The 25,205-nt window shown below is 36.4% G+C and overlaps 1 protein-coding gene and 1 long non-coding RNA gene across 2 annotated transcripts; one reads left to right on the top strand and one right to left on the bottom strand.

The window, feature by feature from the left end:
• The first annotated feature begins 7,139 nt into the window (after positions 1 to 7,139).
• Positions 7,140 to 9,653, top strand: LOC132133282 (uncharacterized). The gene is made up of 4 exons (XR_009429140.1): positions 7,140 to 7,256; positions 7,952 to 8,021; positions 8,344 to 8,430; positions 9,427 to 9,653. It is a non-coding gene; the product is annotated as an uncharacterized LOC132133282 (long non-coding RNA).
• A 4,360-nt stretch (positions 9,654 to 14,013) lies between these two features.
• Positions 14,014 to 24,777, bottom strand: LOC132133470 (protein regulator of cytokinesis 1-like). The gene is made up of 14 exons (XM_059546315.1): positions 24,605 to 24,777; positions 23,929 to 24,061; positions 23,727 to 23,849; positions 23,387 to 23,620; positions 22,226 to 22,396; positions 21,580 to 21,735; positions 21,340 to 21,487; positions 16,995 to 17,131; positions 16,613 to 16,708; positions 16,381 to 16,527; positions 16,177 to 16,290; positions 15,692 to 15,784; positions 15,453 to 15,611; positions 14,014 to 14,489 (listed from the first exon to the last, which is right to left on the bottom strand). Exons 1-14 carry the CDS (start codon positions 24,613 to 24,615, stop codon positions 14,421 to 14,423), a joined length of 1,791 nt encoding a protein of 596 aa, XP_059402298.1. The 5' UTR covers positions 24,616 to 24,777; the 3' UTR covers positions 14,014 to 14,420.
• Positions 24,778 to 25,205: the final 428 nt, after the last annotated feature.

The raw sequence follows: 25,205 nt of genomic DNA, 5'->3' as shown, positions 1-25,205 counted from the left end.
GTGACTGCTGACGCTGCTGATGTGTTATCTTTGTTATTGGGAGCACCAGAAAACACTTCAGCAGCGTCATACGTCAGCAGCGTCGTGAACGCGCTCACAACAGACCCGGAAGAGAAGACAATGCTGAATACAGTCGTCATTTTTGGACCAAAATATATTTTCGATGCTTCAACACCCTCTGATGTCACATGGACTACTTTGATGATGTTTTTCTTACCTTTCTGGACATGGACAGTAGACCGTACACACAGTTTCAATGGAGGGACTGAGAGCTCTCGGACTAAATCTAAAATATCTTAAACTGTTTTCCGAAGATGAACGGAGGTCTCACGGGTTTGGAACGACATGAGGGTAAGTTATTAATTACATAATTTTCATTTATGGATGAACTAACCCTTTAAGAATAACATTGATATAAATTAGTGTATATAATACATAGAGCTACTATATACTCTATTTTTTAAAACTCTATCCAGACATTTATTATAAAGAATTTATTTTTCACTATTAAAATACATTTTGTAATTTTTTATCCTTAAAATTTTTAGTGGAACTTCTGCAGACTCCGGTTTTGGTATTATATAAATGCTCGAAACATTTTAATGGTATTTATAAATGTATAGTTATTTGTTTGATTATTTTTATAGAAATACTTTGGTACTTATTGCAAGTGGAATTATTATATTTCATAATCTTTCTCTCTTTTTCATTCCTTTTTTGATGAGAGTGGTGATTTTATATAATTTTATTATAGGAAGTGAACTGCAGTGGGTATTTTGGGCAGAATCTATGGTCACCATGGTAAACTGTTATAAGTCATAATCTTATTTTTCAAATCTGAGAAAGACACTTGAGACAGAAAAAAATGTAGTTAGGTCTAAAGAGAGAGAGAGGAAGTGAGAGGCGTTTATGCTGTGAGTCACGCCGAGACTTGTGGGTAATCAGCTGAAGCAAGCAGCAGGAGCAGAGATTTCTGTAGATTATGACAACAGGCCAATTAAAGCTTCGGAGGTGCACTCACACATGCACTCGCAGGGTTCAGGGCATTATGGGTTTCACATGTCTGCGGTCAAATGAATAGGTGTTGAAGGCACTGTCAGGAATATCAGCAGCAGCTCTGTGTATCGTCTGTAATGACTACAGGATCACAGATGGACACACACACACACACACACACACTTGGATCAGTGATTATGTCTGGACGCCAATATCCCAAAATAATTTCCCAAATGGCACAATGACTTGTGAGCTGTAAACCATCTTACTGATAAACAATGAATAATTGTTGAAATAATGAATAAATAAATAAAATTAATTAATTAAAAATAAATATGAATCAATGAAATAAAAAATAAATATGAAGAAGTTAATAAAAAAATATGATTGAATAAATAAAATAGATAAAATGAATGTGGATTTTCGGTAAAGTGAAAACACAAAATCAACAGTGTTATATATATATAGTCATTATTTACTCATCCTTGTGCAGTTATTTGAATGTTTATATACTATTATAGAATTTATAAAAAAATTTCAGTCTTCATTGTCATTTATTTTTCAGCCTTCAATTTTTTTTTAAAAAGCACCAATATATTTATATTATCGTTTAATACTGTTATTAAATATGACTAAATACTATTTATATTATTTATGCATGAAAGCCTAAACTCAAAGTTAATACACTGGAAAAAGCATCTAATCTGATTCTAAAAACATTGAAAACAAATGGATTTTCTTCTAAAGCCACTCTCCACCAACAAGCGCTGGAATCAATCCCTTGAACTCTAAACCGAGCGAGCGTGCGTGCGTGCGCATGACCGCGAAACGCGCTAATCATTCAAACATGATTGTTTTCAGCGGACAGCGCTGCATTCAGAGCAGATGATATAGTGTCCGTGATCAGAAGCGGATGGAGAGGCTCCAGTCTGCACTGTCAGCTACTCTCACACAGGACTGAAGCGAGCGAACGCTAATAAATCAAGAGTGCTTTTAATCTCCAGAAGAACACTTTCACTGAAACACAAGTGAAGACAGATGCTGCCTGGAGAAAGAGTCTATCACGATCACTATGACAACCACCCGAGTCGCGGGCACGCGCACTGCATCAGCACCTGAACTTTCAGTTCCTCATCGAACCAAAATCAACAGGCAGAAAAACGCATGACAATAATTCTGCAGCGCATGTGCTTAAAATAAATCAAAAAGGAAATAAATGACTGTATGAGAGAATCAGCATATATAGTCATGTGCATACACTTGCAGCATATGCACGTGAAATATGAGGGTTTGCTTGCGTATGCTAATTTCTTCCTCTCCTGCACACGTATGAGGTGTATCTTGTGCAAGTTCTGCTACTCACTAAGCAAACTGAGAGGAGAACTAACGTGTATACGCTCGCCAGCCGTCTGGCCAAAATCCCATAGTATTCAGGCGTCAGACGTAAGATATGAGACGTCAGACGTCACGGTCACATGTCGGAGCTGCGCTCAAACTGCGCGGCGGCGTAGCAAAGAAAGGATTTTTTTTACTTTGCGTCTAGATAACGTACTACGCGTTGATAAGCGTCTGGATAAGCGTGTGGATAACGTACGTGTGGATAAGCGTGTGGATAACGTACGTGTGGATAAGCGTCTGGATAACGTACGTGTAGATAAGCGTCTGGATAAGCGTCTGGATAACGTACGTGTAGATAAGCGTCTGTATAAGCGTCTGGATAACGTACGCATGGATGACGTACGTGTGAATAAGTACATTAATAATAATTTGGCTTTGTCCTATTTTGCCCTAAGGAAGGCTTTAAGGTAATAATCATGGTAACAGCACCTAAAGTACACATCTGTCTCCTCAGTGGAATAGTCGGATATGCAGGTGCATATGAGCCCGGGCAGTTTTGGGACATAGCTGGGGGAGAACTTCTAATTAAAACAAGGGAACGAATAGAGCCCGGCCTTTGCCCGAGTCGACTGGATACTGTAACTTTTTTCCTCTCTCTCTTCCCTATTACACAGCTATTAAAATAGTTCACTTTTGATTTTTAATAGAAAAGTTGTCATTTCTATTTGTTTCTTTATTAAGTTAATTTTGAAATATGTTTGGAAAATTTTGCGTTTGGTAAATTCAGGTTTTTGATTTTTAAAGGAACGAGCAAGCTGCAGCTCGTTCAGACAGTAAGTTCAGCATTATGTTTGATCAATTTAGCCTTCTCAAACCAACAAGACATGCATAAAATAAACAGACATAATAGGCCTACACTTCATGCATTTCACTGTATTAATTTAAACATTTAACTTAGGTAAATGAGCACTGTAAGGCGCATATCCAATCGTTTGTGCGGAGAGTGAGCGCTTTGCAGGACATGGAGGAGCCAGCTTGATTTTTTTTTAATGACAGTAAAAACTTAAATATGCGCCGTCATTTTTGCTCATAAAGGTAAGAGTAGGCCTATGCATCATTTCGAACTCCAAAGGGTCTACTTGTATATGTGCACTCACAATATCAACAAAACCTCATGCTTTTGTAAAATAAGGAAAACAAACAGGATGCGATTTCTGTCTTCTTGGTCTTTAGCAGGAGCGCTTCACCGACATGATAAATATATCTATAGAATGCTTTTTGCGTTTTAAATTACTATTTTAAAACGTAATAATTCAAATCGAAAACAAAAACTCTTTCATCATGTAGCCTAATTCTAAAGAGGCATTTCTCTCTAAAGGCATACAATGAGGAGATGGCAAGTCAGGTTCGTCAAATTCATTTTTGCAACATTGACTCAGATGACATTATTTTATTAATAAATAATACAAATATATCGCCACTAGTTTTACTTTTTTTTTTTTTTTTTTTTTTGGGCCGCTGTGCCAAAATTGTGTTTGCATTCAGTAGCCTAAGGCAGCATTTTGTGCCACGTTCAAAAATAACTGAATAAATAAGATTAACGTCATAATAAGAATAAGAATAAAGAATAAATAAAAATAAGAATAAAGTCAAGCTTACCATAATGAAATTATGTTATATTGTGAAGTTAAAAAAAGTCTGTGGCATCCATCATTCTTTTAACTTTTTTTTTTTAACTAACTCTGATCGATTCATGAGACATTCGTTTGTATTAAACTGTTCTGGGCCGGGTTTCCCGTTAACGATTGATTTTAGCGCTTAAGAGCGTTTTCTACGAGTAATTTTACGATTGTTCGTTATTGTTTCACGTGCATTTCCCAACTATGCAAGTAAAGCAATCGCACGTAGCCGTGCTTTAAGTGCTAGGAGTTGCTATCCTTTTGTCAAGTGCTGAAATCTCATCTTAGAATGGCTCGTAACAGTAGTACACGATTGCTTATTGATGTTAACCTAATGCTGCGTTCCAGACAGACAACTTGGATATAATAATTATAATTCATTATAATACAGTACAATATTATATTATATAATAGCTTATTATACTTTACATAATCATATATAATGTACTTTATATACAGTATAGAGAGAGAGAGAGAGAGACGTTATTGGTTTTCTGAACTTCAGCAAGTCGTTGACATACCCCCCCCCCCCCAGTCTTTGAAGCATTTCCTACATTATTTCTTTTATTCGTTTTTTTATTATTATTTTCAGTCATTTAATTTAGATGTGTATTTCTATTTTTTCCTCCCCCTTTTAATTAATTCATTTATAAATGTATAAAAAAATAAAGAAAACGAGTCATAAAGTGTACAATAAAGCACAATCAAATCCTTATAATTATAATTTTTAATGAGCCGAAAAGAATACATGTCACACCTCTGTTTATCAATTTGCACTGGCTTCCAGTAGCTGCTCGCATAAAATTCAAGGCATTGATGTTTGCCTACAAAACTACCACTGGCTCTGCACCCCTTTAGCTAAATTCATTACTTCAGACTTATGTTCCCTCTAGAAGCTTGTGTTCTGCAAGTGAACGTCGCTTGATTGTTCATCCCAAAGAAGCACAATGTCACTTTTACGGACTTTTAAATTAAATGTTCCCTCCTGGTGGAATGACCTCCCCAACTCAATCCGAGCAGCATCTTCAAGAATCGGCTTAAAATCCATCTCTTCCATCTTATCTTTTCATGTATTATGCAATTATATCTATCTATGTATGTATGTATGTATAAAGATATAAATACCTCTAACACTACCTCTAACACTTCTTTTTATTTATTATATTATTTAAAATCCCATGCTATGTGTACCTACTGTGTTAACCTAACTGAGACTTGTTATAGCACTTATATTTCATTGCTCTTTTTGTTGTTTTTGATTGCTTCCACTGTCTTCATCTGTAAGTCACTTTGGATAAAAGCGTCTGCTAAATGAATAAATGTAAATGTAAATATAATCACATTTCGCTTGAATCAAGTTAAAGGTGTAATCTGTCGATTGTCCTTCAGGTTACGATGCACTTAGGGCTTAACGATTATACTCCAGAGCACCCGTATCTACGATGATTTTCAAGTGCTACTTAAGTTACGATGCTTTTGGGAAACAGATCCTGATATTAAGATCAGTAGTATGATCTTTTTTACGAACTTCTTAGGCTTACGAAGCTTTTGGGAAACTCAGCCCAGTTTTTTTTTCAACATTCATTCAAATATTAATGTTTATTTCGTGCTGCAAATATTGAAGAGGAAAATATAATTGATTCATATGCAGTTACTGAACGAATTATCTCACTAAATTAAGCATAAAAAGCGTAAAAAAGACGTTTATTGTTTGTACGTAGACGTTTTTTGCATATATGTCCGGAACTGACTCGCTACGACAGACTCCCTGTGATCATAAGGCTTCAGTAGACATCAACACAAAAGTAGGCTACTATATCGTACCGACGTAATAGACATAATACTTGAAAATGAAAATGTGTCAAAACAGTTTCAAAAATGTTCAAATAGGCATATATAAACGTATTAATTAATTATCAATATATAGGCTATTAATTTGAACATGTAGAGTAGCCTACAAGAAACTGCTCTTGTAATAAGCAGCTTTATGACATGAAAAAAAAACCCTGAACTCTAAAATTATAATCATCTGCTGATCATACAATTATCTAGTTTTCAGAAATGAGGTCTAATGTATAGTGATCGTTTTTTCTTTAGAGACGTGTTGTATTATCCATTACCAATAAGTTCATATGTGCTCAGATTAAAATTAGCCTATATTACTATTGTATTATTTTATTTAAGCTGTAACTGTGAATATATTTGGACACTAAATGTTAGTCACTGATTAGACTTACATGATTTAAAATTGATTTTTAGGTGATATTGCTTGAAAAGTGATTCATAATGAGCGCTAAAAAAAAACTGTTATGCAGTTTATTTTATTATCAAAGCCTAGACCCTATGTGATGACATAACCTGAGGCTAAAAGCTGTGATATACATTTTGTCCACTAGAGTGAGCCAAATTATATGGATTAGGCCTATTTGAAAGTGAAAGTCCTGACATTTACCAAGTAACCCATACTCAGAACTGGTGCTCTGCATTTAACCCATCCAAGTGCACACACACACACAGCAGTGAGAAGTGAACACACACCCGGAGCAGTGGGCAGCTACAGATCCAGCGCCAGGGAGCAACTGGGGGTTCAGTGCCAGGGTATTGAGTTCAGTCATGGGTATTGAGGGTGGAAGAGAGCACTGTTCATTCACTCACTCCCACCTACAACTCCTGCCAGAACCGAGACTCGAACCGGCTACCTTCTTGTAAGTAGTCCAAGTCTCTAACCATTAGGCCACAAACTTGTGCAATATTCCATGTCAAAATCAAATTCTCCAGTCAAAAACCCTTACATCTATCAATATCAAACTTTGGCCTCAGATGACAAAACCTACAGTACAAATACACACACTACAATAGTTTAGCTTCCTTAAATATAATAAGTTATCTTTACTTAGTTGTTATACTTACTAGGTTTTATTAAGTTACAGCTAATTTTAAGGCGAATAAAACAACATGCTGCAATGAGTAATTCTTTCTTAAAATATTCAAGTAGCTAAAAAAAAAACCGATGACATTAATTCACCAGTGAGAAGCAGCAGTGCGCTAAATGCGCAACAGGATCAAAACAACAGAAGAAGAAATAAGGACAGTGAGCACATAGACTTATCTATATGGGTGAGCATGGCAGCAAGCAAAGTTTTGAAGCTGCGTCGAATTTGCTGAAACTAAGAAGTAGAAAGACTGTTTACATTTCACCTCTGGACAAAGAATGATTGATTACATCTAAACAATAATAATAAGGTAAGTTAACTGCTAATTTGAACTGACTAACATTAGCTCCTTGTCAGCACCAGTGTTTGCTAACAGGGAGCAACGATCTTTGCTATTCTGCTATTAGAACAAAAACTATAGAAATACACAACTTGTGGCACATTTGGTTAAAGGTAAAAACTTTTAAAGACTTTTTTTTATTTAATTTTCTCAAATTGAAAAATGTTTTACTAGTTAAAAATTAAAGCATGTAAATTCCGAGGAACAATTCAAGAACATGCAAGAAGTCGTCAATATGATCTTTATGTGCCACTTATAGTATTAATTGTTAACAGTAATCTTTTGCAAAATTTCCTCTATAATTTTATAAAACTGTGAGGCATTGGCCACTTTTTAGGTTAAAGGCATTTTTCAGTTTACAAATTTATTTTCATCATTTTAACACAATCATAGTCATTACGTGATCAGACATATAAGGTTTAAACTGAATGAGTTTGTTGTTTTGCAGTAACTTTTTCTTTGCTGTGTTAAAAACACTGAGTACTGTAACAGAAGAAATGCTGCTTTTGAATTGGTTTTATTACTGAGGCCTCAAATAGAGATGTATAGAACATTTATTTCTATTGTTAAACATGCAAATATCAAGGAATGAATGTGTCCTTGTTCTACAATTCACAACATTAGTGGAACTTGCCTTTATATGAAGAATTATTTTTCATATTTAGGAAAAAAAGCTTGTGTCAGCTGTCTTCTCTGAGCAGCGGTCTTGTGATCACCGGCCTCAGTATAATAAAGGTGAGGTATTTCAACAGCAGTAGAGCAGTTTTTGACTCAATCATGTGCTATGCTTTATTTGTAATTTCTAATAATTTATTGCAGTTCCAGAATACCTTTAACGGTATTTCCATATTTGTAAATGTATTTCTTTGCACATATCTAAGAGTACACTTCACTTCACATGTTTAATTTTTTTATTATATTTATTAATAATATTTAAAATAAACAGCATTTATTGACTTCAATGACTTCTTTAGTGACACTTTGAAAAACATGTTTCTATTGTAATTTTTTCATTTCTTAAACTTAGTTTTTCTTTTTTAACTAATTAAAAATGCAGATTTGACAGAACTACAGACCCATCTGAGGCCTACCTGTTTTAATTCATGATCACCCCGGACACTTCTACAACTAACCTGCTTGGTAAGTTCTCATAGTTAGTAACACCTTAAAGAAGCACATCATTTTAGAAAAAATACCTGTGTATTTGCTGGTATATTACTGAGATACCTTTATAAAGATTAATGTTGATTACATACCTAGTTCAATCAAAAATGAAAAATGTGTCATTTAATCTCCCTCCTGTCATTCTATTCCATAAAAACTGTGCATCTTCATGACATGAATGAAGATATTTAACCCAAATCTCTGACACCCAAGAAACCATCAAATCAATCTAGATGAATGGAGCTGATTAATCAACTTTTTGGGACAAACTGTTCAATGAATTGTAAAGAGCATTTTCAGTTATATTTCCACTTGAACTCTGTTAGGCATGGTCGGATGAACTGTTCTTGATCCAGAACTCTTATCTGAACACACTGAACGTGCTGTAGAAAGCCTGGATGATAGTCACTGCTCAGGGTTCGTCGTTTGTTTTTGCCTAGCCACCAGTTTCTCTGTAGCTGGGCAACATGCTATTTGAGTTAAGTAAACTAGGTAATATTAAAATTAAAAGTAATATTTAATCTTTCATAACGTTGGTGCTATTTACATCAGGTTCGATATCTTAACTATTGCATTACTAGGGCAACGACTGACACGTTTATGTTGCATTCAAAAGAGCTCTGTTAACAGCCCGACAGTGAAAAATTAAACCATATCCGTATTAGCACAGAATGGAATGGTTAAGCATTGAGAATTAAGAATGGTTTGGCTCAAGTCTTCAAAAGAGACGTGATTGCTATATGATCAACTGTCTAAAATTTTGGGTAAATAGACATTCAGTTAAAGGACAGAAATTTCTGGGATTTCACTGAAAATGTCTTTATTTGTGTTCTGAAAATAACTAAAAGTCATGGGTGAGTAAATGATGACATGACTTTCAAGTTTGGGTAAACTAACCCAATGTTATGGCAGAAAACACTGAAAACTGATCATCCACATTTCCCTGCTAATATTGTTTTTATTTGGTTTTATACAGGTGTCTGTTGATGCAGTCTGGGCACTAGTATCTGTTGGCTTGCTGACTATCACTGACGATGAAGTACTTCTCCAAATCTTGACCCTGTGTCTTCTGCCATCATTGTTCAGGGTAGTACTGCAAAGAACAGTCTCCAGGGTCTCCCTCCAACATTTGCTTCCCGACCACAATATGCTACGTTTGCATCACTGCTACATGTGGGTTACCCTGATACTGTGAAGAACACCTACAATTAGAGCTGAAACAACGAATCGATTTAATCGATAAAAATCGATTATTAAAATAGTTGTCAACTAATTTAGTCATCGATTCGTTGCTAAATAACTTTTATTTGCCGTAAGCGGCTCATTTCGTGCATATTTCAAATCTGCGGTGACCAAAGTGTGGCAGTAATGAGCCACCGGAGGTTTTACTCAGCCAGTACAGCTGGAGAAGTAGCGAATAGCCAATAGCTGGCCTCGTTTTATGTCACGTGCTTCCCGAACAGCGTCTCTGCAGCATTTAGCGGGATGTGGGAGACTGGGAGTACTTTACTTTGAGCCTTCAAAAAAGAAGAGTAACCTGTAAACTCTGCACTACTGAACTGTTTAAGGGGACGTTCACATATCGCGTCTTTTGCGCGCTCAAGTTCGTTATTTCCAACACCGCACCGCGTCGAGTTAAAAACATCTCAACTTTTCAGAATGCTGCAAGCGCATCGCGGGTCATGTGACAAGAACTAACCAATCAGCTTCATCCTTTCCCGTAACAACGTTAAAAGCTCAGTCAAGATGAAAGGAACAGCTGATCATAGCTGTATATGGATTCCCATTTTGAAATAAATTTAGTAGCAGAGCTACTGCAAGCGATTTTTTTGAGCTGCAAATCCATTTATCCTTTGCTGAAATTTCCGCGTCTTCAAGGAGAGAGCATGTCATGGTTGCTTAGCAAAGGCAGACGCCTCAGGGGCGCTTCTGCCCGAGTGCTTTGTAAAGGAGGAGAAAGCGGCGCGCCTAGCGTTTTCCACGCGTTTTTAGGCACGATATGTGAACGGCCCCTAAGACTTTTATTTGTGCAGATTCTCCAGTACAATGTTGTTTGCAAATGTTTAGTCGTAAAAGCTGATAACATTGCTTTTTAACAGTTAACAATTAAAGCTTTACAAACATGTTCTGTGATCAGTTTGTCGTTTAACAGTTCAAAATTCAGTCGTGCAGCCTAATTATGACTGAATGAGAGAGGTAAATGTTTAAAGATATTTGAAATGCACTTTTTTTTTTCTAAGTATTCACTGCTCTTTTTCACACAGCAGGTTTTTTGTGTGTGACTGTCCAATTTTTTTTTCTGGACAACCTTCTGATGGATTTTACTTTAAATTGTGATTTCCATTCAGGTTTCATGCCACTGGCACTTTATTAGAAGGATTGTTTACAATTTCACAGCATAAGCTATAAAGTTGTTTCCCAGTAAATAATAAAATACAATGCACTGCAATTTTATTCTGTTTTATCCTTATTCTCCGTGAAAATATGTTCTGAAAGATTCCTTAATAAGCTTCGTTCGGGATGTTAAACTACTTTAGGAGCTCTAAGGACTGCCATGGTGAAAACATTATTTTAAATCTCCTTGTGAAAGAGTATGGGTCAGTGTTCTGATTGCAGAAGAGTTCGACAAAGGATTACAATAAAACAACTCCAGGTTTATTTTTGATTAGGATATGACAGTGCAAAATTGTTAAAATCTCTTAAAAATCTATGCTGAAGGATAAAGACCATTTATTAATAATTTACTTGGGGGACAAAATGGGAAAAACTAAAATATAAGTACATAAACCGATTAATCGATTAATCGTAAAAATAATCGACAGATTAATCGATTATCAAAATAATCGTTAGTTGCAGCCCTACCTACAATATGATGCTTGACTTGGGACAGAAAAAAAACATTGGCAACTTGCGTGGCCAATTCATTGTTCCAATTCCAATTCATATTTAAAATCATTGTACCGCTACCTCCATTGATTAACATAACCAAAAGCAGATTGTTTTTGCTTTGTTTCAAAAATTTTGTAATACAAGTTAAAACTACATTGAAAAAAATATATCATCTTTAACTTTGAACTGTCACTACATTTGATTTAGGATAATTATGTCTGTGAAGAATAGAACATTGTTGTCATGAATTTGTAATAGATTTTTGAAGCATTTAAGTTACTAGAGTAACGGTAACTTTTTTTTAAGGCAATTGGTCAATAAGTAAATACAATCAAGTAAATACAACTTAGAAATTCCAAGTCGCAGGAAATGTTACTTGATTTAGCTAAATTTAAATGAGTTGTTTGAAATACGTACATAGTATAGTACTTAATTTAGTTGTTGAAAATAGTGATTCTGAGTTACAAGAACTTGCGTGTAAGTTTACAACACTTATAAATAAACCTTTGCTAGTACAAATTACTATTCTTATTTCACTTTACTTGTTTTTTTTCAAGGCAATCGGTTTGCATGCTTTTTTAAAATAAGGTTTACTCATTATAATTTACAGTACAGTCAACCTCCCTGCCCAGTGCACACTAGTGAGATCAATTCAGAACACTGTAACTGTAATAAAGTACTGTTACTATACTGTACTACACTGTGTGATTCTTTCAGCTCTCTCTCCAGTGCTAGGATGCATTTTTAAAGCAGTCACCTGTGCTCCTGTTCATAATTTCCTGAGATGCTACTGAATGCTTGCTTATGGATAATTGTGTGTTATTTGAGTTCACACTGTGACAATAGTTAACTATTTGATGTGTTTGTGTTTTATGAATGAGAACATAAAATATCTGTAAAATGAGGCCAACTTTGGAGAAATCATTTAAAAAAAATTGTAATGTGTGTATATATGAATATTATACAATATTATAATTTCTAAACTACTAAATTATTAAAACATTACATGATTGAAGTGTTTATTCATGGCCCATGGTCCATTGTTAATTTCGAATTTGGCCTTTGGATTTAACTATTAATGCATTAAGCCATTTTTCAATTTATGTTTTCTGGTGGACAAAACACTTAAACTTATACAAATGTTGTCTTTTTGCTTTATACTGTCCTTATCTTGGTGCCATTAGTTATATATGATGCTTACAAGAAAGCTGTGAATTGGTTGTTCCTGGTTGTTTTACATGTGCACTTCTAAATAACATTGTAAGTTCATTGATTAGATATACTGCAGTGTAATCATATTTTTGTCAGCATTCTGAAGATTATGAAATATTTGGGGATTTGGAGGAGCTAAATTGTTATAACATGCAGGTTTTTCTTTCTTTTTGCTCCGAACAAAAACAAACAAACAAAAAAACACTTACCTACAGCACTTAAGACATTTGACAAAATCACACACACACACACACAAAAAGATATTAAAAACGACAAGGCGCATGACGTCACGTAGCTTCTCACGCGTCAAGGGGGGCGACGAAAGTGTCGCGCTTCTTATCACACGTCTTTGGTCACGGCAAGGTACGCGACGATCGACACGATGATTGCTTAGTTTGCAAATCAAATGCATAAACCACACCCCATACACACGCACACTTTCATCCATCAACTAACGCGCATTACAGCGTCAGATGCACGCGCAGGAACCGATCGCTTCTGACGCGCGCGCGGGTTTAGATCCGATCTAAAGTCTGGGTTTTCCTCTGCGTTTGATGAAGATCTGAATACAGGAGTCCCACCCCCGCCATGCAACTTAAGCACCAACACACACACACACGAGAATAAGGGAGTAGAGGCTAGTTGTCACACTAAATATTTCTCAGGGCTGATTTAGGCACACGAAGTCGTGGCACATAGTCGTTTCCACGGTTATTAACCATTAAAAAAAGTTATTGAACAAAAGTTTGATAAGAGCTTTGTGCTTTTGTGACAACTTGCCCCAATAGCGTAACTAAATGGGGTAAATTGTCACAGCGTACCCTATTAAACAGAAGAACAAGCCAAATATCAAAAAGGTTGTTCTAACAAATATTGCAATTAAATATCTTAAATTAACTTAATATTTATATAAACATAAATATTAGTCCTGAAAACATTGTTTTAGTACTCTTAACATTAATTTTATATGTTATTTTGTTGGCAAAAATGTTAGAACGACAGATAGAATAATGGATAGATAGATGTCTCCTTCAAATAATGCTACTTTTTTTTACCTGTTTTTTGTCCAAAAACAAAAACAAAACAAGAAAAACAGTATCATAGTACCAGAGTATCTTAAACCCACAAGTGTACATAACTGAAAACATTTAACTTTTTTTTTTTTTTAATAAAGTGGTAGCATAAGCATTTTGTAAGTTATAATAATAATGTTTATTTTATAGAGAAACTCAACTCATAGATGTCTTGGATTGGTCAGATACTATGGGTCAAAAACTCCTATTTTAATTTTTGTTGTATATCTTCAGCTCAACAGCTGTTTAAGATTATTGTTCAGGCACACCTTTTGAATAATACAAATAAAATGAAATACATTTAGTATTCATCCAGTGTTCATTCTCATACATCCTAAAAAAAAAAAAAAAAAAAAAAAAAAAAAAAACACTTCCAAAAGTACAAAATGTCCCCATGAAAACAAACATTTATTTACAAGATGCCAACCACAACAGTAGCAGCAATTTCAGAGGAGAGATGCTAACTAAATAAACTTAAGTGTGCTGTGCAATTAGAGAGAAAAAAAACTGAAATAAGTCTAAATGCCATCGTGATTTTAGAGTATAAAAGATAAAAACCCATCTCAGAGGCCTAAGATCAGTGTTAGTTTCATAAAAACTGCAGGTGAAGTCAAGCTCAAAGACAGAAACACTTGTTTAAAACTCATAAAAGGAAAATTAAAAAAAAAAAAAAAAAAAAAAATTGTAAAAAGCAAAACTAAAATATTTACAATTCTTCAAGTCAAAATGATTTACATTCACTGTCTCCATAAAAGTTTTTGTTTGTCTTCATTGACGCCCATCAGTCCATCGTTGATCATCGTGTGATGGTAGAGTTCAGAACTCCAGCTTTGACGTTGGATTTAGAAGCGTTTGAGAGCTCCCGCTGTAGTCAACACACAAATATGAAGTCATATTACCATTAGACAGACCACAACCCTTCATGTTTATGCATCTTTCACCCATCTTAAAGGGAAGTTCACCCTATAATGAACAATACAGATATATTGAAGAACTTTGACAACCAAACAGTGGCTTTGGAAGTTAATGGCTACCAGCAGGTGTTCAGTTTGGAACACCTCGAGGGAGAGTTCTCATTTTAGCATGAAATAAACCCCTCTGCAAGGTTAATCTTTTCTATAAAGCTTACAGTGGGGCTCGAAGGTTTGGGCACCCCTTGCAGAATCTGTGAAAATGTGAATAATTTTCAAAAAAAAAAAAAAAGGAGATCATACTTAATGCATGTTATTTTTTATTTAGTACTGTCCTGAGTAAGATATGTTACATAAAAGATGTTTACATTTAGTCCACAAGACGAAAAAAAATGCTGAAATTATTAAAATTACCCCATTCAAAAGTTTGTGGTTCTTAATACTGTGTGCGGTTTTTGTAAATGGTCGAATGAATAGTGAGAGTTTGTTTACAGCAGATAAATAATTCAAATCTGTGGATCCAGGAGAGCAATACTGAGAGAAAAACTTTCATATCCTTAAAGCCCCAATGAAATAATCTGTCAGTCTGCCATTTTTAATGTCAAACCTACAATTATGTTTTCATAGGGTCCTTAAAAACAGCAGATTGTATTTTAGTTGTGTTTTGATCTCCAAATGCTCATTTCACTGTTAGAAGCTGAAAGCGGGCGCACACAAAAACACAGACCCTCCTCCGTTAGTCGAGTTAGACGAGAAGAGTGTGTGTTAGTGTGAGGGACAGTGAACGTTTTTTAATTTACAGACCTGGACGCTGCAGTGGATTCAGAGTCCTTCTATAACAGAAGGCAGAATTATCACTTGATTACATTACTGCTGCCTGGGAGTCTAGACTGCTAACTGCAGGATAATTAACGTACCGCAAACTCGGAGTAGGAGGAGGCCACAGATGTAATGGAGTAATTTCTCTGAGGGCTGCTGGCCATCATGCCCAAAGCTCCGCTCAGATGGGGAATATTCTCCTTGTTCCTCTCCAAACCGCGAGGGGTTCGGCCATGGGCAGGTGTCCGTGCACTCAACTAGTGGCCAAGCCGTTCACAGTTTCAAAGATTAGAATAGAAATTAATATATAATAACAGGTTTAAACCGCATAACTCACCTTGCTGGAGGAAAGGGGCGGTCTAAAAGAAGGGGAGGAGCATATGGAACGGAGAGTCGTGTTTGGGGTGGAGCTATACAAGCTAGAGGTCAGCTAAAAATAAATAAATACATTTAATTATACACAGTTTTGTTTAATATAGGTTTGTGTAATACCTTTTTTTGGGGGGTTCATTTACCTCCAGTTTAACAGACGAGACTAAACTGAGAAACTTGCACTGACTGATCTTACAATACGTCAGTGCCGTTGTTTTGTCTCAAGATGCACACGAGTAATGTTATTTTCCAAGGCATGCTTATAAAAGATACCTAATTGAACTGTGGCCTAATCCTGGCTTAACCTTACCTTGTCTGTGAAACCAGGCCTTAGTGTAGTGTACATCTGCTAGGATTATAAAATTATACTGCAATAGAATACATTATTTTATATTGATGCTATTGACACTGGCATCAGGGCACTGGTAAAGTCATACTGGTCGCGGGTACCTTGCGTGTTTTCCCAGGTGTGGGGGTCCCGGCGGCGTGTCTTCTCTTGGTTGGGGTTCTGATGATAGTGCCGTAGAGCAGATCTTCCTCCGTCTGCTTCATTTTCTTCATTTGCTGCACAGCACCAACCTCAAGTCAGAAACTAATTCTCGAAATAAAATTTAATTCAGAAGTAGTAATTTCAAGAAAAGAATTTGTTCATACTCGTTCCTGTTTTTCTCTCTCTTTCTCCATATGGTGTCGGTTCCACTGGTCTTCTACATACTGCAGAAACGGCTGCCCGTTCACACGAAACTCTTTACAATGAATCACTTCCCATTGGTCAATCTGAGCCTTCAGACTCTTCTCCAGCTATCCAATCAGAGAAAACAAACATGAGCTTACAAGCCATTCCAGTCAAACAAACTTCAGAGTTCACTTAAAGAGCGGCTCGAACCTTCGGCAAACTCTTCTGCAGGTCGACTCTCTGTTTCTCCTCCTTTAGCAGGTTTCCTCCTCTGTTGTTGAAGCGAGATGGGTCTGTGGCTTTTTTCTGGAGAAAGAAAGACGACAAACCATGATTAGACTGAATTTCAAAAACATCTTTGCAGTTTTAAAAAAAAATGCTTACACACAGGTTTTGAAACCATTGCACCATTTCACAGAACATGCAAAACATCACACCTATTCTCAGCTATTTTAACATTTCTAAAAATGATATTTTAGATAGAGTTTAAAGCAAGTAATGTGCTTGTAGTTTTGCAGACTTGGACTAAAGTTTAGGTGTATGAGTTTGCCTCAAGTACCACTTTTAGTGTCTATTATGATTGATTCATCACCTCCAGTTCCTGATAGAGAGTCCAGTTGCTGCTCCAGGTGATAACGGCGTCATACAGCTCTCTATGCTCAGCATAATCCTGCTTCAGACGTTCCAACTCCAGCTCGTGTTCACGCAACACCTCCTCATCCAGATCATCTAACAGCACAAAATAACTACATCAAATCCCAGAAAGACATTTTAAACACTATTACCTAATGCTTAATTCCTAGTTGCATAAAACTAGTACAAATTTTATCAATATGCTAGAATAAGATTAGCTCTGTCTAGGTGCATAAACTGAATTGTATTTCTGTTTTTTTGTTGAAGTATGCATCCATGTTTTTTGGGCTGATATTATCTACAAACCATAAATATAATGCAATATCAAATTTAAAGGAATGTTTGAAAAATTGCTTAAAATTCACCCGAGATGTACAACCCGAATTCCGGAAAAGTTGGGACGTTTTTTAAATTTGAATAAAATGAAAACTAAAAGACTTTCAAATCACATGAGCCAATATTTAATTCACAATAGAACATAGATAACATAGCAAATGTTTAAACTGAGAAAGTTCACAATTTTATGCACAAAATGAGCTCATTTCAATTTTGATTTCTGCTACAGGTCTCAAAATAGTTGGGACGGGGCATGTTTACCATGGCAGGGTTTCTGCAGGTATCTTCAAATTAAATTTAATGCCTTTTTAATGCCATTTTTAAAATTTTTAATGCCATACACGACCCATGACTTAACACGGATATTTTATATACGGATATAATCGTTTTATTTTAAATAGACATGTCGCAAATTATTAATTGCAACCATCCAGTTTGATGATGATGCAATCATGAAATTATATAACTCAGAACCGAATTAGAAATGGCTCAGGAGGCAGCTTAATTAATTGTCAAATTATTTGGAGATATTTCAAAATTAGCAAAAAGAGAATTATTGTATTTATAATTTTATCATCACAAAAACAGCTCTTCAATAAGCTCAACTTTTTAAATGCTGGAACTTTATGTATTCAAAGTACATACATGTAAGCAAGAGCTATAGAAATTGCACATTCATTTACTGTGTAAATAAGTTTATTAAGGCATGCGCCTTAATTCAGTCGATTTTAGTTCCAACTCTGACTCAACATTTTTCAATTCACAGCACTTTTCCTTGAATCTCCTCCTTAGAGTATTAGATTTTGTTATCATTTCAGCCATGAGCGTTTTCGATTTGTTTTTGGCCTGCTCAGCTAGTTGATCGCCGTCCTTCTGAAGGCTGGCGCACATGACCGTCGACACCCCTTTTTCTTTTTCAGTTCTTCCAACTCATCTTCCAAAGCTTTTCTCTTTAGTCCACGCATGGCACCCTCTCTCTTCCTCCTCTCCTCATCAAGGTAGATCCTGTATCTGGTCCTGGCTGAGGCTACAGAATGCAGTAGTTCCTTTGTGAGGGACACTTTGAGAACCCCCCCTAAAGCATGCACTTGGTCACAGACAAGTCTCTGGTCCTCAACAGTTTCTTCTTTTATGTTGCATGTCTCTACTTCCTTGTTTACGGAGAAGCCTCTCGGAGAAGATGGACAGCTCTGTTCAGACACCAGAGCACCTCTGCCTGCAAAGTCGCATTCGAGCCAAACGTTGATCGAATATCGCTCGATTTTGCTGTGGTAATGTTAGCTGCTCCACAAACGGTGGTGACAGCATCAGTTGTCGTCGTAACGTTATTACTTGTAGATTTGTCGGTCACGCCAAAGTAACTAGACATAGTAGTTTGCTGTTTTGCTCTTACCGCGGATTTGTTGCCGTCACACTGCATATGGGATTTTACGGCGCCAATTCCCATTGTCCCCAACTTAAATGCTTTTCTGCAAACACCGCAAAATCCTTCATCATTTTTACCACTAACAGGCTGCAACCATGTCTTGAAATTTTAGTTTTCCAGCCACTTCAGTTGGAATTTGCACTTTCCCATTTTTCCTCAGACCTCGTCCACCGCTGTACAAAATGCCCGCCGCCCGCGTCACCTCCGTATCACGGCAATTTTGCTCCGGCCGAAACCAATTACCAAACCGAAAGCAAATAAAATTATTAATTATGAAGGCTATATTCAAAGAAATTGATATAAAATTCTCTTCAAAACTATAAAAAAAAAATGTAATGCCTGTAGGAATCAAATTTAATGCTTTTTAATGCCTTTTAAGGCCTTAATTTTTGCAAAATCCATTTAAGGACTTTTAATGCCCCGCGGAAACCCTGCATGGTGTAGCATCTCCTTTTCTTTTCAAAACAGTTTGAAGACGTCTGGGCATTGAAGCTATGAGTTGCTGGAGTTTTGCTGTTGGAATTTGGTCCCATTCTTGCCTTATATAGATTTCCAGCTGCTGAAGAGTTCGTGGTCGTCTTTGAGGTATTTTTCGTTTAATGATGCGCCAAATGTTCTCTATAGGTGAAAGATCTGGACTGCAGGCAGGCCAGGTTAGCACCCGGACTCTTCTCCGACGAAGCCATGCTGTTGTTATAGCTGCAGTATGTGGTTTTGCATTGTCCTGCTGAAATAAACAAGGCCTTCCCTGAAATAGACGTTGTTTGGAGGGAAGCATATGTTGCTCTAAAACCTTTATATACCTTTCAGCATTCACAGAACCTTCCAAAACATGCAAGCTGCCCATACCGTATGCACTTATGCACCCCCCATACCATCAGAGATGCTGGCTTTTGAACTGAACGCTGATAACATGCTGGAAGGTCTCCCTCCTCTTTAGCCCGGAGGACACGGCGTCCGTGATTTCCAACAAGAATGTCAAATTTGGACTCGTCTGACCATAAAACACTATTCCACTTTGAAATAGTCCATTTTAAATGAGCCTTGGCCCACAGGACACGACGGCGCTTCTGGACCATGTTCACATATGGCTTCCTTTTTGCATTATAGAGCTTTAGTTGGCATCTGCTGATGGCACGGCGGATTGTGTTTACCGACAGTGGTTTCTGAAAGTATTCCTGGGCCCATTTAGTAATGTCATTGACACAATCATGCCGATGAGTGATGCAGTGTCGTCTGAGAGCCCGAAGACCACGGGCATCCAATAAAGGTCTCCGGCCTTGTCCCTTACGCACAGAGATTTCTCCAGTTTCTCTGAATCTTTTGATGATGTTATGCACTGTAGATGATTAGATTTGCAAAGCCTTTGCAATTTGACGTTGAGGAACATTGTTTTTAAAGTTTTCCACAATTTTTTTACGCAGTCTTTCACAGATTGGAGAGCCTCTGCCCATCTTTACTTCTGAGAGACTCTGCTTCTCTAAGACAAAGCTTTTATAGCTAATCATGTTACAGACCTGATATCAATTAACTTAATTAATCACTAGATGTACTCCCAGCTGAATCTTTTCAAAACTGCTTGCTTTTTTAGCCATTTGTTGCCCCCGTGCCAACTTTTTTGAGACCTGTAGCAGGCATTAAATTTTAAATGAGCTAATTAAGTGGATAAGTGTAAAATTTCTCAGTTTAAACATTTGCTACATTATCTATGTTCTATTGTGAATAAAATATTGGCTCATGCGATTTGAAATTCCTTTAGTTTTCATTTTATTAAAATTTAAACAACGTCCCAACTTTTCCGGAATTCGGGTTGTAGATGAGTCTGTTTCTTCATCAGATTTGGAGAAACGTAGCATTACATCACCTGCTCACCAATGGATCCTCTGCAGTGAATGGGTCAGAATGAGAGATCCATCAATTACTGTCTTGAAGTTAAAATCTCTTTGTAACAAACAAATCCATGAAGACGGTTTAACTTCAAACCGTTGCTTCTGGCTAAAATACAAGTCCTCGATTTATAATATTGCTTTCTCCAGTGAAAAAGTCGTCTCGCCTGAAGCAGAATCATGCTAAGTATTCATGTGAAGGTGTTCAAAATACCTCCAAAAATATATACATTTCAGAGTTTTTGATGCGAGAGGACAACAAGTGATGGACTTTTTCCACTGGAGGAAGGGTATTATGCATTATGGACTCATATTTGCAATAATGGCTAGTTTCAAGTTAAAATGCCTTGATGAATTTGTTTCCTACAAACACGCAGCTTTTCACTTCATAAAATGTTAACTGATGGACTGGAGTGCTGTGGATTACTGTGATGTTTTACCAGCTGTTTGGACTCTCATTCTGATGGCACCCATTCAACTGTAAAGGATCCACTGAGGAGCAAGTGATGTAATGCTAAATTTCTCCAAAACTATCTACATCTTGGATGGTCGTAGGGCGAGTTCATTTTTTGGTTAAATATTCCTTAAATAATAAGTGTTCTCTACTCTGAAGTATGCAAATTGGGATTTAGTCAAGAAACTAGCTGTTAGCATACCACTGTGGTAGGGAGTGAAGGCTTGTCTCTGCTCTGGGCTGTAGTAACATTTTTCCCAAAACTTGGCAATCTCCGATCGGATTGTGTGAATTACATGCTCAATGTTTTTATTTTTGAGCTCCTCCAGTCGCTGAAGCTCTGCCTGCAGCTGTGAGAGAGTGAGAAATACAGTGTGAGGGATGGTTTCGAACTCCAGCAGAAACAATGTGACCTAGTTTAGTGACAGGTGAGTGTACTTACTGCATTCAGTCTGCTCTTTGTGCTAGTGTGGGTGTTCTGTGTGAGACTCTCTCCCTCTCTTTCTTCCTCACAAACCTGCAACATCTCCCACAGCTCCGCAATACGACCACGGATGGACACACACAGCGCTTCACTTTCAGCTTTACGGCTCTCCAGCTGAAATACAACACACACACCATTACTCAGTGACATCTCACCTGCTGAAAAACAAAACACTGACATCAAAAATGATCATTGATGTCATGACACCATGATGCAAAGCTGATTTCTCAGCATCATTACTCAAGTCTTCAGTGTCACATGATCCTTCAGAAATCAATCTAACATTAAGAAAAATTTCTTATAAAATTTTATTAATTATTTTTTGGAAATCATGATGCATAATTTCAGGATTGAACGGAGTTCTGAAAAACTGCATTTATTTTATATAATTTTTTTAGAACAATATAAATGGCTTAGCTACTTTTAATTAAATGCATCCTTGCTTAATAAATAAGTAAATAAATCATACTGTGAGAGGGTTCATCATTTTTTATTTGATTGTTTAAGTTGGACCAAGATTCTCCAGCTTTGTTTCTCATTTTAGTTGACAGCATTTGGGTTACAACCAACAGCTAAAAAATAAGTGTGTGAAGTGTGTGTGTACCTGGTGCAGTAACACTTTCAGTGAGCTGAGGTTTTCCACAGAAAGGCAGAAAGCGTCTTCATCTTCACACACGGCGTCGTTCTCAAAGGAGGTGTCCGGATGCTGTTCCAAATCCTCCATCAACACTGTGATCTGATGCTTCATTTCCACAAACTCGGCATGACGACGCTCCTGTGAACACACACAAGCACGCTTCCTGTAACCAATCTGGTTATAATTTCATAAGCAGAGAAGCAAACTAGCACTCTATTCATCCTTCAGAAATCATTCTAATATGCTGCTCAATTATTGGTGCTGTTATTTTAATAAGTGGGTTTTACTGTAAACAATTTTTTTTCCCCATAATTCTTTAAATGAATAGAAAGCTTAATAAACAGCAATTATTTGAAACCTTTTGTAAAGGTCTTTACTGTCACTTTTGATCAATTAAATGCATCCATGCTGAATAAAAGTATTTCTTTCTTTTTTTTACATCTTAATTTACCCAAACATTTGAATCGTGGTGTATCAGTTAGAACAAAAATATTAGGCAGCACATCAGTTTTCAACATTGGATATAAAAAAAAACATCAGCATATACTAGACTGATTTCTGAAAGATCATGTGACACTGAAGACTGGAGGAATGATGCTGAAAATTCAGTATTGCATCACAGAAATGAATTACTTTTCAAAATATATTCAAAAATAAAAAACTAATTTTAAATTATAACAATATTTCAGTGTATTACTGTGTTATTGTATTTTTGGTCAAATAAATGCAGCCTTGCTGAGCATGAGACTTTTCAAAAACATTAATAAATCTTAACTGTTCCAGAATTTTGACAGCTGGTATATATTCTGATTTACTAAATTAATAGAGTGGCAGAAAAACAGCTATTTTCATGTTTTTACTGTGGTTTTGTCCAAATAAATGCAGTCTTGGTAAGCGTTAGAGAGCTCTTTTAAAAACATTAAAATAAACAATTATTCCAGACTTTTGACCGGTAATGTATATATAAACTGTGACTTTAATATGAATTTATTATTGAATAATTGGAAATTTAAAAACCACATACATTTCCAATATATTCAACTTAGCATGTCAATACTATTTCACATACTAAAAAAAATAAAGACAGTAAGCCAGACAGCTGTGCAAGTGTGTTAGTGTGTGTTTGACCTTCTCCTGGTTGCGGGCGTTGATGTGTTGTCTGTAGTTCTGCAGCTGCTGTTGTGACGGCACTCGTTCGGGATGGATGGGAAAGAGGTCATCACACAGGATGTCACACAGATCTTGATCCTGCTGAATCAGAGATTTCAGCTCACTCTGACGAGCACTTTTCTCTTTTAGCATCATCTTGACCTGTGTACGGAGATCCTTCTCCAACTGCAGCATCGTCAGACCGTCCTCCTCCTGCCAAGCACACAATATCTCCAATCTGATTGGCTGGCTTTACAAAACATCCAGAAGTTAAAAGGGAAAAGGCTGTTACTATGCCATCATCCATCTAATGACTCACCTGACAGTTCTCCACCTGAAGTTCATTACACAGGCCGGTGAGCTCTTTTCTGCATGTTTCGATGCTGCTCAGCAAGCGCTTCTTCAAGCCCTCCTCCTCGGCGATCATCATGTCCAGCAGGTTCTGCAATCGCCAAGAATTCCACATTGAACCGGTTTCTCTATTCTCCAGTCAATGAGAAATGCAGATGACCTGAACTGACCTTGATGTGCATGTGTACGGCATCAGTGCGCTGCAGCCTCTGGTCCTCCGGGATCCCGATCTCCTCCCAGATGTCCTTCAGCTCGTTCAGAGCCTGGTTCAGACATGATACAGACTCTGCAGCATGGATCTCACTGAAATTACACACATTCATATTTAATGAATACATGCTTCTGTTATCTTAGATGCCATTTAAAGACTCAGATATCAGACAGTGTTGTATTTTAAACAGTATAGTAAAATGAGTTAGCCTTTTTTTAGTATTTATCTTATGAATTAATAATCAAATCAACAGCATTATAGACATTTATACTTAATGCATCCATATAACAAATAAGTCATAACTAAATGATCAATAAATGTGCAGCATTACTGATTGCTGTCTGGGTTGTTGAATAATAATACCACTAATAGCAGAATTATTGATTAGCATTAATATTTCTGGAAAACGGCTTGTTAAAGATGAGGGTTTATAAATCGCAGTATTTTCATAACTTGCATGCTAATGCTAAATCCATCTTAAAAAATAAACAAATCACTAAAATATCCACCATTTTTAACCTAAAAACAATTTTTAATAAAACATTAGAATCGAAATACTGAAGCTAACACACTAGCACAATGCATACACTAATCTATACATAAACAAATCTTTAGACTTCTAAACTCTCTCTTACCTCTTCCTCATCCTGTCCTTCCGCCGCGGTTCTCCGGTGAGATTTACACAATCTTTAAGTTCTACTTCTGAACTTTATTTTACGCTTTATTTCACGATCGCTACTAGACGCTAGCTTTGAAACCTCTGGTTTAAAATTCAAACGCCGCATTAAAACGCCTTTGGTCTCTGATTGGCCGAAACCAAGCTGGGCATCTTCATCCTGCTCGCTGATAGGCTGACGGACATAAAAGGCACTATTCAAGAGCACTGATTGGCTGACAACTCAAGCCAGCTGATTGACCAGTTTAACTGGCTGGGCTGATCAATGGAATGTGTCGTCACGTTTAGTTCGGAACCATTATTCAGCAGAAAAGAATGTAATCACATCGTGATTGATTATTTTTTTTTTTAAATGTAAATTTATCAAGGCAAATAGACCCTTTTAAACTTTTCAGTAGCATGTGATGAGTTTATTTTGGTTTAAGAATTTGAGATTAAAAAAAAAAATTACTAGATAAAAATTTATTGTAAATGAAATAAAGAAGAAATAAACAAAGACAGCATCAGGGAAACAGACTGACTGAAATATCGCAATCAGATCATGTTTATTTATTTTTCTG

Source organism: Carassius carassius, chromosome 50 (assembly GCF_963082965.1).
Source record: "Carassius carassius chromosome 50, fCarCar2.1, whole genome shotgun sequence".
NCBI lineage: Eukaryota > Metazoa > Chordata > Actinopteri > Cypriniformes > Cyprinidae > Carassius > Carassius carassius.
This window is presented reverse-complemented; position numbering and strand designations above follow the sequence as displayed.